At 36.7% G+C, this 14,171-nt stretch overlaps 1 protein-coding gene and 1 pseudogene across 1 annotated transcript; one reads left to right on the top strand and one right to left on the bottom strand.

Annotated features, from left to right (window-relative positions):
• Window positions 1–195: 195 nt before the first annotated feature.
• LOC106426059 lies at window positions 196–6,336 on the top strand (annotated as a pseudogene).
• A 143-nt stretch (window positions 6,337–6,479) lies between these two features.
• On the bottom strand, window positions 6,480–11,001 carry LOC106425996 (ABC transporter B family member 25, mitochondrial). The gene is made up of 17 exons (XM_013866712.3): window positions 10,264–11,001; window positions 10,120–10,181; window positions 9,999–10,042; window positions 9,799–9,901; window positions 9,610–9,717; window positions 9,343–9,426; window positions 9,212–9,272; window positions 8,926–9,071; window positions 8,714–8,830; window positions 8,464–8,549; window positions 7,996–8,084; window positions 7,844–7,899; window positions 7,627–7,707; window positions 7,362–7,427; window positions 7,185–7,277; window positions 7,033–7,097; window positions 6,480–6,901 (listed from the first exon to the last, which is right to left on the bottom strand). Exons 1-17 carry the CDS (start codon window positions 10,877–10,879, stop codon window positions 6,625–6,627), a joined length of 2,154 nt encoding a protein of 717 aa, XP_013722166.2. The 5' UTR covers window positions 10,880–11,001; the 3' UTR covers window positions 6,480–6,624.
• Window positions 11,002–14,171: the final 3,170 nt, after the last annotated feature.

Below are 14,171 nucleotides of genomic sequence, written 5' to 3'. Positions count from 1 at the left end.
CGGTTTACTCAGAGCAAGACCGGTAACATTCTTCATCAACTTACATAATCAATAATTAAAAAGTGTATTTAATCTAACTTATAAGTTTAGGTACGTCGCAAAAAACGATATGGTGGAGATGGCACTACTGCGCATACACCAGTGGCTTGGACGTTGTATTGTATCATCACATCTCAAGTAGGAGATAAAGATTCGATAGTGCAGATCGCTGGTGTTGGAGACATGAGCCTTAAAACTTTGCTGAAATATGGGTTCGGGTTTGAACATGACTTCTTACCAGTTGTAGCTGCTGTCCACATAGGATAGATACTACTGATATTTTTCTTTGACTATGTCTCTGCTTATGATATCAAGTTCCTCAAATTTCAAAAGAACGTGAAGGAGAAGTAGTACCTTTGTAGCATAGTGTTTGGAAGTTGTTGGATTCCTGTAATTTTTCTTTCGTTATATATATTGTTTTTATTTGGTTAGAAACAACAACAATAATAACAGTTTATGTTATCAAATCATACTTTTGATATAAAATAGAATTCTCTTTAAAAAAAATACGTACATGTACGATTGGTATCTATATGTAAAGTTATACATTCTCAGACGACATGAGCACGACAAATCAATTCAGGTAACATCTTTATTCATCTATTTATTAATTTATGTTTCTTCTTATTCTTACACCAAATCTTTTAAAACACGTTAAATACAGTATATCTTAATAATACATAAATTATAAAAATAAAACAAAAACAATATAAGAAAAGAGGGAAATCTATTTACGATTTTGATTTTTAAGTTTCATCATTCTCAAGCAACTTAAAATGAAATGACTGAATCTAATTGAATTATTCCCTTTTTTGATAGCTAAATTCAAATTTATAGAAATTGAAAATTTGATAGTAGAACACAAAAAAATAATAATAATCAAAACAAAAAAAATTAATATATAAAAGAAAAAAATAAAACAATTTGAATTTAGTGAAATACATAATAATAAACTAGAATTTCTTACTACCTTTTGTTTTCGACCTTATCTTTAAAATTTCATAATATAAGCTTTATACTTTATAATTTCAGACCAAACTTCAGCGCGGAGTTCTGGATATGAGAACAATGTTCAAGTGATTTAAGATTATAGGCTTATGTAAAAAAAAATGTTCAAGTTTAAATCCCTTTTTTTTGTTTCAGTTCTTAAAAATTCCATAACCAGTACTTAATCTATCTTGCTTTGTCTACTCGCCATCTCCATTAATTTATTTCATATCATTATACATCTTTACTTTGTGTTTTGTTTGTAAATCTTCACTTTGTATATGCTCAGTTATATATTTTAATGACTGGTTACTCCATATTCTTATGTATATAATCGTAAACAATAAAGTTTCATCATATATAACTGGTATTCATTTATCAGTCACTATGATTTATTTCTCTATAATTTTTAATACTTTTGATTGATCACTGGTGTGGTTTGAGAAATAGCCGCTTTAAACCGATCATCAATTAAAACAAAAATCATGTTCACCAAACTTATGTTTTCTTGATTCTGCAAAGATTTGATCATAACCATCTTCTTAACTACTGTATGCACAACAATATAGCTTAAAATTTGTTTATTTTTTGTTCAGACCAATGCATAAATATAGTTAGATCAATGAATCTATTTTATCACTAAACTAAAAAGAACTGATTTCATATTGGTTTGTAAGATGATAGTTCAATTATTTTAAAGCTAATAAAAATAAAAATCAGTTGTAAATTAATTTAAATTAATTTTTTTCATAAAACATGAATGAACAAGATAAAATACTATTTTGCTCATATCTAAAGTTTAATTAACTTTCTTAAATATAATTTTCAGCTATCAAAATGCAAAAATATGAGTATAAATAATTTTAGTTCGTTCATCATGAATAAATAAATATTACATTTTCATTTATCTACCAATATATATTTGTATAACCAATATCACTGTATATTTAAGATATATTTAAATACAAAATCAAACATAAAAATATAATTTAAAATTATATAAAATTTCGGGCGTAGCCCGGGCCAACCCCTAGTTATCTTTATATACAAAAGAGTTGCTGCTGTCTTTATTTCTCACTCTTCGTTCTCTGCACAGCCGTTATTCTCCTTTTTTTTTTCTTCTCCAGTATAGAGCTTTATCGATTTATTCTTGCCAATATAATTTTCAGTCATGCACTTCTAATCTCTCAGTTGCCCTCTTTTTTTTTTTTGTTTCCCAGTGAGAAGTTAATTTCTACAGCTTTCACTTCTGTTGCCATCGACATCCTTATTGCTTTCTTAGAAAAAATTAAACTGCACTGACCAGGTAATCACTCTCTCTCGTTGTATGCAATCAGAACCGGTCATGAAACATTCTTCACCCGTAAATCTCAGAGCATCTCCAACCCTACTCCAAAACCCACTCCAAACTCCATTTTGCAGTAAAATCATCTCCAACACTCCAAAACCCACTCCAAAATGGAGTAAAAGACATGATTACTCCAAATATGGAGTAAACCAACTCATTACTCCAAAATGAAATTGCATTTTTTTATTTATAAAATGGTCTTCCACATTTAAATATTTTTATTTTCAGTAAAATTGTTATAAATAAGTATATTAATATTATTTTACAATATATATTATAATTACTATATTTTACAAAGATAATTGCTTAATAAATCTGGAAAAAAATGTACTCCATGATATTATGACTACATGTATCATCTTACATAACATGATAATCGAGGATGAACGTGATCTCGAGGCGCCAATTGAAGTTGAAAGAGAAGTTCCGTCTCCAGAAGTTGAAATTGTAGGAAATAATAATGCGAGATTCCAAGAGTTTCTTTCCCGTTTCAGAAAAATCAAAGATAAAGAAACTCATTTTTTACTTCGAAATGCATTAGTTGATCATTTGTGGGAAAATTATACTAATTCTAATGAATAATTTAAGTTGATGTAATATTGTGTTTAAGCTATGTAATGTAATTTTTAATGTAATAAATGTTTTCTTTATAAACCTTGTCAAGTATTTATATAATAAAAAATTAATTGTGGTTAATATTGTATTTAATATAATTATTACAATCTGAAAATGGACTGTTTTGCAAATAGTATAAATGAAAGGTGATATTACTAATTTTTAAATAATTATAAAATATAAAATATTAGAAATATTCTATTTTGTAGTGAGAAATGGAGTAATACATTGGAGATGCTCTTAGGACCTGCTCTGCTCTAAGTTTAATTTATGTGAAATTCTCAAAATTAAGTTGTGACTTTGAAGTAATTCCGTAAGGATATCTGCTCGTGAAGCTTGGATAAACTATTATTCAGTGATTGTTGTGCCATCTACACTAATTACACTCATCTTGGGTTTGCTTTTTTTTGTTTGTTTCATACCAGTTTGATTGCAAAGGTTTCGAGAGATAAGCATACAATATGGACAGATCATCATCATCGTCATTAGAAAATGTTGACTGGATTAGCAAACTCCCCAAAGATTTATTTCTGACTTTTATATATTTTGAATTTTCGTATAACAGAGTTAAAAGTGCACATCTGGAAGTTTAAAGCGAAATCATAAAGATAGTTTTGTAAATTTGGAAGATTGGGACAAACATTACATTTAAAATTCATGGACCAAAGCTGAAAATAGAAATACTGACTGGTCTAGATTGAACAACTGAAAGTTTTGGAATTAATTTGAGGAGCAATATGTACAAACAGAAAGTTATGGGACAAATCCGTGATTAGTCAAAAGTTTGAGGATCTGTCTTGCAAAATTACCCAAACTGGCCACTGTTGATTTTCGAGAAGCTTTCCTTCGATCCGCGACAGCAAGGACTGATTTCAATGTAACAGAGACAATAAGACAATGGAGTGAAGCAAAGAGCACGACGAGATTGGAGCCTTTGGATATGAGACGGAGGAGTGACATCACGAGTTGATGCCGTGGAGGAAGCTTGGTCGCAGCGATTGGAAAAGAGCATGACCACGAACTCGACGAGACAAAACTGACACGAAGCACAGAGCACGGTGGTGAGGAGCTAAAAAAGACGACTTCCGGTCAGGATGAACAAATCTCTTTCGTGGATTTTTTTTTTCTGTTTTTCCTTTTTTCCTATTTAATAAAAACTTAAATCAATTACAAATTATTAATATTAATTAGGTTAATTGAAATGTATAATGGTATTAAAGATAATATAAATTCTAATTAGCTAAATAATCTTCTACAAGTTTTATTGAGACAAAACTAAGTTGGAAAGTGTCTATTTCCCCAATTTTCCATATAACTTATCCACATGCATATATATACCTAGGGATTATTATTATAGACAAAAGAGTTGCTGCTGTCTCTCTTTCTCACTCTTCATTCCCCGCACAGCCGTTAATTCTCCTTTTTTTTCTTCTCCAGTTATAGAGCTTTATCCATTTATTCTTTTTGCCAATAAAGTTTTCAGTTATGCACTTCTAATCTCTCTGTTGCGCTCTTTTAGAGTTGGGTTTGCTTTTTTTTGTTTATTTCAGACCACTTACTGAGGTTTGATTCCAAAGGTTTGGAGAGATAACTATACAATATGGACAGATCATCATCGTCATTAGAAAATGTTGACTGGATTAGCAAACTCCCAAAAGATTTATTGCTCATGATCTTATCGAGATTGTCAACATAAGAAGCTGTAAGGACGAGTGTTGTGTCCAAACATTGGCAACATGTGTGGAAACATATGTCTCATTTAGTCTTGGACATGCGAAAGACTATCAATGCCAATAAGAATCTCGATGTTGCGAATAGGGTTGCTACCTTGATAACCAAGGTTCCCTTTCTCTCAAATTCTATTCTTCATTTTTTTAAAAAATATTTTTATCTGTTTCTTAAACAAGTTTTCTTTGGTTTCTCCAAGATTATAGACAATCACCGTGGACAGCTAGAGAGCTGCGTTATTGACCACTACACAGACGATATGGTGAATACTTAGATTCAATCACTCACCCGTGTAAAGCAGACAAAGCATCTTACACTTAGACACCAACCTGGACACATGTACCATGGAGGATGTATCGAATTTCCCCCAAACTCATTCACATATCCTCGCCTCACATCACTCTCACTACATGGATACGTGCTCAGAACCTCACATTCTTTCAACAACTGCCAAAATCTCAAGACCCTCAAACTCTCATGCATACTAGCCTCCGATCTTGGGGTTTTTAACAGTGTCTTAGCATCTTGCCCTTCCCTGGAGGTGCTTGTACTAGACATTTCTTGCTTCAAAGAAAGTGGTCCTCTCAAGATTGACAACAAAAGATTGAAGCTTTTGCAAGTTCTTGAAACCAAAAAGATTGATGGCATTCAGGTGTCATCAACTCGTCTGGATTCACTCGCCATCGGGAGACTTTCCTGTGGGAAAGATGACTTTGTTCTCAGGTGCCCTCGACTCCGTTTTTATAGGAACGTTTGGCTTGCTGGGTTATGCTATAACATATCACAGGTGTGTGTACATTTTACATGTGTTCTCTCAAAAAAGTATAAATAATTAATGGTGTTTTAACGTATAAACTTAAAGGAGGAAAAAAACAGTGGGCATGAAGAATTTGTGGTCACCACATCTGACTTGTTTAGATACTTCCCTACTGCATCCTTGTCGGTGAGTCTAGATTTAATGAATCCAAGACAAGTAGAGAGGTTAAGACAAGTCTTAAATCTGTGGAAGTTTACAATGATAGAGCTGGAGATCTTGTTTACGGTAGATTCATGCTTTTGAGTTGATTACTTCATCATGACTGATTTTATTTTAACGAAACATTATTATATGAACGTTGAGTGTTGCTATTTGGAGAATAACTATTCTCCTAGGGAAGAAGGTGAGTCTCCACGTAACAAGTTTTTGGAGGAGAATAACAAAGACCACCCATTCCCCAATGCTAAGTTCCGAGTGGAGACAGTGTGGATGCATAACTTCAGCAGTTCAGAGGAAGAGTTTGCATTGGCCTCGTGTTTGATTAGGCAAGGGACGGTGATAAAAAGGATGATGATCAAGTCTACGTCCTTTCCAGCATGGAAAAAATTGGAGATAGAAACAGCAGTAGCCAAGCTACAAGCACTAATTCGAAAGAAAGAGCAATGGCAGCTTGCCATCAAATGTTTCTGATGGACTTTGGTAAAGTTACACCAAGTTAACTGAGACCGAGATGTCCTGACAAAACTTTTGCGGCTTATTCATTTGTTAAACTTTTGGCTTTACACATTCTCGCTTACTCTTGTATGAGGAGACAAAGCTCATTTTCTCTAAAGCTATATCGGAGAGCTTTTTTTTTGCTTTCTTTCATATGAAAATGGTTAATGTGACATATACAACAAGAATACTATGGATCATACTCAGGTTTTTAGAGGTTTTACTTAGTGAAATCTACCTAACCAGACCATTCAGTCATCTTTTCTTAGCTTTGGTTAATTCTCGCCAACATCCACACAAAACTTGTCATTCACCATTATTATGATTCCCTTCGTTTTGTGTCCTTGTGAGTAACGTATTAACTACATGTGCTCCATACATTCAATGTAAGAGAATCAATGAGCTATAAATAACAATTTTACACTCTGTTTGCCTATCACTCCAATTTGATAGCTGCATCAATCATATCCACAGTGCTGTTTTGTTGTGTCCATAGCTGCGCGTATCTTCCTGACTTCCCCAACAACACATCATGAGGACCCTGTTCCACCACCTTCCCATTTTCCAATACAACTATTTCATCACATTGCATCGCTGTGGTCAGCCTGTGGGCAATGAAGATGGATGTCCTGTTACTCGCCAGCGCCTTGAGTGCGTTAAGTATCTCTGCCTCTGTTGTGCTGTCCAGTGCACTCGTTGCCTCGTCACACAACCTGTGCCAGTTTTACCAACAACCATCTCTAAATCTCATCTCAAACTTTCTTATGTGTATGTGAGGGACTCTCAAAACCTACTTGCTCACATACGCTACGTCAATGCTTGATTCTGTGCAAAGATTACTTACAGAATCGCAGGGGATTTCAAGAATGCCCGAGCAAGTGCCACTCTCTGTTTCTCTCCACCACTCAACTGCACATATTATCACAACTCCATGGTTATCAGTAGGCAGATACTGATCAAGTTAAAACATATTAAATTTAGCATCAACATACTGACCTTGAGCCCTCTTTCCCCAACAACCGTGGAATATTTATCAGGGAAATTACTGATTGTGTCATGAATTGCAGCTCGCCGAGCAGCATCATACACCTGTATTGATATTACATGTGTTGGATAAAAGATTATTGATACTGAGCTTAACATATGCATCGAGCATAAGGTGGCTCGTAGTACCTCTTCTTCTGTAGCTGAAAGACGTCCATAGTGTATGTTGTGAAATATTGTATCATTGAAGAGCACCTGCAGTGCACTAGAGGTTACTTTTGAGTTCTTCATTAGAAAGAAGCTAAAAACGATAAATGTAGAAAAGAGAGAAGAAAAGTAAACAAAATAATCATGTCTTGTTATACTAAGAAGAAATGGAGAAAGCAATGAACGCAGGCCATAGTGTTGTGTAAAAACAAAAGCAACAAAAAGTATATAGTGAATGCCAACTTACAGTATCTTGTGGCACAACTCCTATGGAGCTTCGGAGGGTATCTAGTCTCACTTCCTTTATATCTTGCCCGTCAATCCTTACCTTATAAACCAACATGAAAACAAGATGTTACCTAGACACCAAAGCTTTTTCTTCAATGAATTTCTCTGCAGCAAGCAAAGCTTCTAAAACAAGCTCTCCATAGTTCACAGACAAATGGAAAAAAAAAAGGACTTACAGTTCCGGAATCTGTGTCATAGAATCTGAATAGCATTCTAAGAATTGTTGACTTGCCTGCCGCAGAACAAAACATAAGAGTTGTTTGTAACTTTATAACAGAACAGTAAACTGTAACTTAGATGCCTACACAGACGAGGTTTAGGAAAGTACCACTCCCGCTAGTACCAACAATTGCTACACTCTTTCCCGCCGGTACCACAAACGAAATCCCATCTAATATTTTTCTCTCTGGAACGTAACTGTAGTTGTAGAAAGAAAAAAAAAAGAATTAATTAATCCCCAGTATCCTATAATTTGCCACTTTGATAAGCTCTAAAAGTCGTACTCGCAGAAGTATCGTTGGTGTTTTGGTCATGTGTGTTTGATTGTTAGGTAACTATCAGTTTTTGAGTACATGATTGTTTCCTAGGACAGCCTAGGAAATTTGATAACTTGCAACAGTTGGTGAATCATGAGGCAATTACTCATTCTAACAAAGACTGGGGTGTATTGAGTTCATCAATGAAATAAATTTTGAGTTTCTATTACTCAGATCAATCGAACACACTCCCAGGCCCAATATCGCATGGTATTTAGAATTAGTACGACATTAATGTTCATATAAAAATTAACACCTACCTGAAGTGTACATTCTCAAATTGAATGCTTCCACCTTTCAGAACAAGAGGCTTTGCGTCATTTATATTTGTGATGTCAGATTTCTCCTGAAGTTGGTAAGAGAATAACACATTATCAATTCACCATGACAGGAGTCCATACTAAAAAGGATGCATCTGAATATTACTTCTTGACTGAAGCATTAGCATAAGATAAAAGAAGCAACTTAAGGAAAGTAGAGTTAAGTAATACTTGTAAGATCATTGTATACCTCTAGCAACTGGAACATTGATTTCATGTCCACAAGGCTCTGAATAGTTTCACGGTAAACACTACCTAAAAAGTTTAGAGGAAGAGACAACTGAAAGAGAAGTCCATTCACCATAACCTGCAACCCCAAACATGCAAACGCATATTAGAAAACGGTTTGCAGCGGAAAATGCAGAGATATAAAATGGAGAGGAAAATCAAAGAAGCACTGACCAAGTCTCCGACTGTCATCTGGCCGTTCATGATACCCTGAGAGCACAACACCATCGCTGTAGACAGAGCTGTACTAAATATAATACTTTGTCCAAAATTTAAAAACGCAAGACTTCTTTGAGTTTGCAGCGCAGCATCTTCATATCCTGGCATAAGTAGCAGAATCCGCACAAGAGAAATTAAGGTAAATGGACTGAGCAATAACATAATCATTGTTAAATCTGTTCTCCATGCTAAATTAAGATAAATCTGTTCTCCATGCTAAACAGTTAGTAGAGTTACTTACTTTTCAGGAACTTGTCATACTTTTCAGCTTCATAACCTTCATTGTTAAAATACTTAACAGTCTGGAACCAAACAGAAATTCTGTCAAAACTGAAATATAAGCAAAAATAAAAGAAAAAGATGAAAGTTTACCTCATAATTAATCAGAGAATCAATGGCCCTAGTGCTAGCATCGTTATCAGCTTTGTTCATAGCCTTTCTAAACTTAGTTCGCCACTGGATAAAGTAAAACGACAACGTGAGCACAGCATCCAACACCAGAAAGGTTTAATACAAGATGATAAAAGACGAAGAGACTGTGCAAAGACAATCATCCTTCACACCTATCAGACCTAGAATGCATCTCGAGACTAGTTCAAGAACATTGAAAAGAGATTACCGAAGAAGAACGCAAAGTACCTGTGTGACAGTTAAAGTAAAAGCGATATATGCTCCAACAGAAAGAGAAGTAATCCAAGCAAAAGGAGCTCCGAACTTGTATGCTAGTATACCTGATACCATAGATATCTGGAAGATACATATTAATTCAGAGAAAAAAAGAGCGTTCAAAACTAGAAAGAATCAAGCGGCCAGACAAGCAAGCTTTACCTCCAGAATGGTAGGAAGAACATTAAAAACCATAGCTGAGAGGATGAAATTGATTGCACGGCTACCACGATCAATAATTCTGTTCAAACCACCTGTTTCTCGACTAAACGTGAGAGCAAATAAGTAAAGACAGTTATGAAGATGAGATAAAATGGAACGAGCGAAACTATGCAAAAGAGTAGGAGAGGAGAGACGGGTACCTTAGGTGGTAACGAAGGTCAAGATCATGTAAATGTGAGAACACCTGTACAGACAATAATTGACGAGGGACTTTGATAAAACAAAGAACGCACCCTAAATCTCCATCGACAAGAAGCATACCTTTCTAGAAACAGAACGTATTGTGCGGAGAGCTACTTTGGAGAAGACAGCAGTACGAAGCTCTACAATGATCAAAGTAGCAAAAACCAAGAGTCACAAAGTGCATTCTTTATTTCTCTTCGTTTCTTTATTGAGATGAGTTACCATTAAAAGCAGAAGAGCCAGTCCGAGCAATGCCGTATCCAATGAGAACAGCAGAAGGAGTAGCAAAAGCAGCAACAAGAGAAGGGTTTGAAGCAACAAATGCCGACATAGAGTCCCCTGTGCCAGTAGCTGAAGCGAGCCAATCAACAGCCAATTTGAAAAGGAAAGGGACCTGCACATTCAAGACCTTAGCCCCCACGAGAAAGCCCAAGGCAGTGATGACCCTGAAGCGAAACTCTGGGTTGTCTCTCATCCACAAGTATCCGGCAAGCGTGCGGAGGATCTTCATGTCAGCCATAGCCGACTCTGACTCCGAGGCCACCGACTTGTTGGCCTCTTGGTCGGGTTTGGGAGTGGAAGTGGAAAACAGGAGACGCCCGTTAACCATGGAGTTTCGTTGAACGAGACGAATTGGGGAGGGATCGGAGAGGAAGGCATTGATGGCAGGGGATGTTCGAATTGATTTACGTATGGTGAAGCTGGAGAAGCCATGGTGCTGAAGAAGATGATCAGAGTGAAGACGGTAGGGAGGGGAGGGAGCTTTTGGGTGAGTTCGAAGATAGGCGTGACGGAGTATGAGGCTAGAAGCCTTGAGGAGCCGAGATCCCCTCGACATCCCTTCTTGTCCGACAAGTATTTCCGACAGTGTGTTCGGGAAATTCCAAAGGTTCTTTTTTGTCAATTCCAAAGGTTCAGTCTTTAACTCTGGAATCTCTCTTACACCCTCCCAGCTAATTAGGCCAGCTGGTTCCGGTAGCTCGTGTAATTTGATTTTCGGTTAGCTCGGTTCAATTTTAATCTTACTGAATTCGCTTGAATTCAAGTAAATATTTTCGGTTAGTTCGATTTTCGGTTCAATATTTGTATTCGGTTAGTTTGATTTTTAAAAAACTTGCCAAAAATTTTGATTTCGGTTATATTTTGTATTAGTTTTGTTAAAAGTTTAGCAAAAGTTTGTTTAATTTTTTGTTAAATTTGGTTAGTTTGAGAATGTGGTTTGGTTACTTTTTGGTTTTTAAAAACTTTTCTGAAGTAACCGATTACAGAACCAACTGAAAACCAAACTTTTATTGAATCAAACTCCTAAAAGAAACTAATTGAAAACTTCGTTTTGATTAGGAAGATTCGGTTCGGTGTTCAAAATCCCAGGTCCTTAAGAATCAACATTCTTCGACCATTTTTTTTTTTTTTTTTTTTGAATAAATGTAAAATTTTATTCAAGCAAACGCTTTTTTTACATCAAGTGCTACTGTTTTCTTTTGTATTTACACAAAAATAAAAGAATTATCCAGCTTCTCTATTGCTTTCTTGTATCCTAAACCAAGTGATCAGAGCTTCATCAAGGTACTGCTGCCCCATCCCTTTCACTGAAAGTAACCTGAGTCTCATTGTCTTGTCCACAAACCTGACTAGACAGCCAATATCTTTCGGTTGTTTCCCATGCCTTCTAGCATTTCACTCTGTCCACACAGTATGCATCGTCGCTTGCAAAGCATACCGAAAGATAAAGGTCTTTGTTGGGTTGAGTCTCGGGTTAGACTGTAACACTTTAAGCACATTCCAGTCTGTGATGAAGTCATCCTGCATAAGACCTTCGATTAGCTTTCTCCATATCTGTCCCGAGAATCGGCAGCCAAAGAACAGATGGCAAACAGATTCCTGCTCTTCATTGCACAAGACACAAGTCATGTTGATTGCTATGTTCCAATGTTGCATTATATCAGTTGTTTGTAGTCTGTCTCGCATAACTACCCAGAGGAGGAACGCATACTTTGGAGTTGAATGAGAGAACCATACGCCATTACTCCATGAACAAGTTTGACGGTGGCTTCTGACCTGTTCCCATGTTTTCTTTTGTTGAAAACTTGGTTACATATTTTTCTTCAGTTTGCTTCCATTCATCCTCCTGTGATGACCTGAGTCCAAGCAAAGTTATTTCCTCCTCAAACTCATTGAGGATGCCCAGCCGGTGTCTTCGACGTCGATGATTTGCCAACACTCCCGCAATAGTAGCATTATCACCAATGCCAAAATCGATAAGACCCTGTCTCCCAAGATATTTTTCAATTTTCCAAAGCGAGACCAGTTATCGTACCACAAAGATGAGCTCTCTCAATTTCTCACATCCACTTTTAGAAAACCGTTGGCAAGATCCCTTAGCTTGAGGAGCTTTCTCCACATCCAAGAGTCCATGCAACTGTTGCTTCTTATCGACCAAAATGACCCATAATGAGGACTTGGTAGAGAACAATCTCCAAATGAGTTTTAGGCAATGTACTACATTAACTTCCTTCAGAGGTCTGATCCCCAATCCTCCTTCTGCCTTTGGTAGACATACCTCCTTCCAACTAACTTTTGCCTTTGTAGTTTTCAATTCTGCTACAGACCACAAGAACGCAGAGAACAAGCGTTCTATCTCCTTCAAACAGCTTCCTGGCAGTCGAAAAGCAGACATCCAAAAATTTGCAAGGCTTGTGATTACAGAATTAATCAGTTGCAGCCTGCCAGCACGCGATAGGAACCTTCCTGTCCACGAGCCCATTCTTTTCCTGATTTTTTCACAAGCGGCAGGTTGTCATTTGCCGTCATTCATTTTGTGAGCAGTGGAAGACCCAAGTACCGAACTGGTAGCCTTCCTGATGCAAATGGGAATTTGTTCAGAATGTCTGTTTCAGTATCCTCCGAGATACCCGCAATGTAAAGAGTCGACTTCTCCAAGTTGATATTTAGACCTGACATTGCAGCGAAGTCTGTAAAAACTTGAAGCACACCTTCAATAGATCTCTTGGTTCCATCGGTAAACACCATTAAATCATATGCAAAGCACAGATGTGTGAGCAGAATGTTTTTACATCTTGGGTGATAGCCAAAGAACTCCCTCTCCAGTGCTTTGTCAAGCATATGAGATAACACGTTCATGCAGATCACGAAAAGGTATGGAGACAGTGCACAGCCTTGCCTCAGACCTCTCTTACTCTGAAAGAAACCCGCGAGTTCGCCATTTACTTGCACTGAAAAAGAAGCGGTACAGACGCATAGCTCAATCCATCGAATAAAATCATCAGGCATGTTTAAAGCTTTCAAAGTCTTCAGAAGAAACGGCCAATGAACCGAGTCGAAAGCCTTTGCAATATCTATTTTCATGGCGCATCTTGGAGAGATATCTTCCTTGTGATAATCCTTTACAATCTCTGTAGCTAGGAGCAGATTTTCTACCAGCAGACGGCCCCTTACAAACGCTGATTGATTATGAGAAATGCACCGGGGGAGAGTGTTCTTTAATATGTTCGCTATGATCTTGGATATCACTTTGTATAGGACGTTGCAACAGGATATTGGTTTGTAATCTCTCATCTCCTGCGCTGAGTCCTTCTTTGGTATAAGTTCCAGAATTGTTGCGTTGAATCCCTTAGGTAGGAAGCCCTTACTGAAGAAGGATTGCACAGCGATCGTGAAGTCTTTCGCTATGATGCTCCATGAGGATTTGAAAAACTCAGTAGTGAAGCCATCTGGGCCCGGCGATTTATTACTTGGCATCTTAAACACCACATCCCTGATTTCTTCTTCAGTCACTATTCTCGTGAGCATAGCTCGATCCTCTTCAGTGCATCGAAATGGCAATATTTCTTGTAGCTCGGTGACTGTTGTTTCCCTTATATCTGGCGGCTCCAAAGAAAGAAACTCACTGAAGAATCTTTCAGCCTCCGTTTTTATATCATCCTATGAGGTAACTACAGTTCCATCAGGACATTTGATCTCTCGTATTGCATTCCGTGTTTCGTGAATCTTAGCTGCGTTATGAAAGGCCATGTTGTTACGATCACCAACTTGTAGCCAATGGAGCTTAGAGCGTTGTCTGAGTAGTTTTTCCTCAATATCTGAGACTCTTTGCCACCTCTCTGCTGCCA

This window comes from Brassica napus, chromosome C9, assembly GCF_020379485.1.
Source record: "Brassica napus cultivar Da-Ae chromosome C9, Da-Ae, whole genome shotgun sequence".
NCBI classification, from domain to species: Eukaryota; Viridiplantae; Streptophyta; class Magnoliopsida; order Brassicales; family Brassicaceae; genus Brassica; species Brassica napus.
Note: the sequence above shows the minus strand (reverse complement) of the source record. Positions and strands in the feature narration are given on the sequence as shown.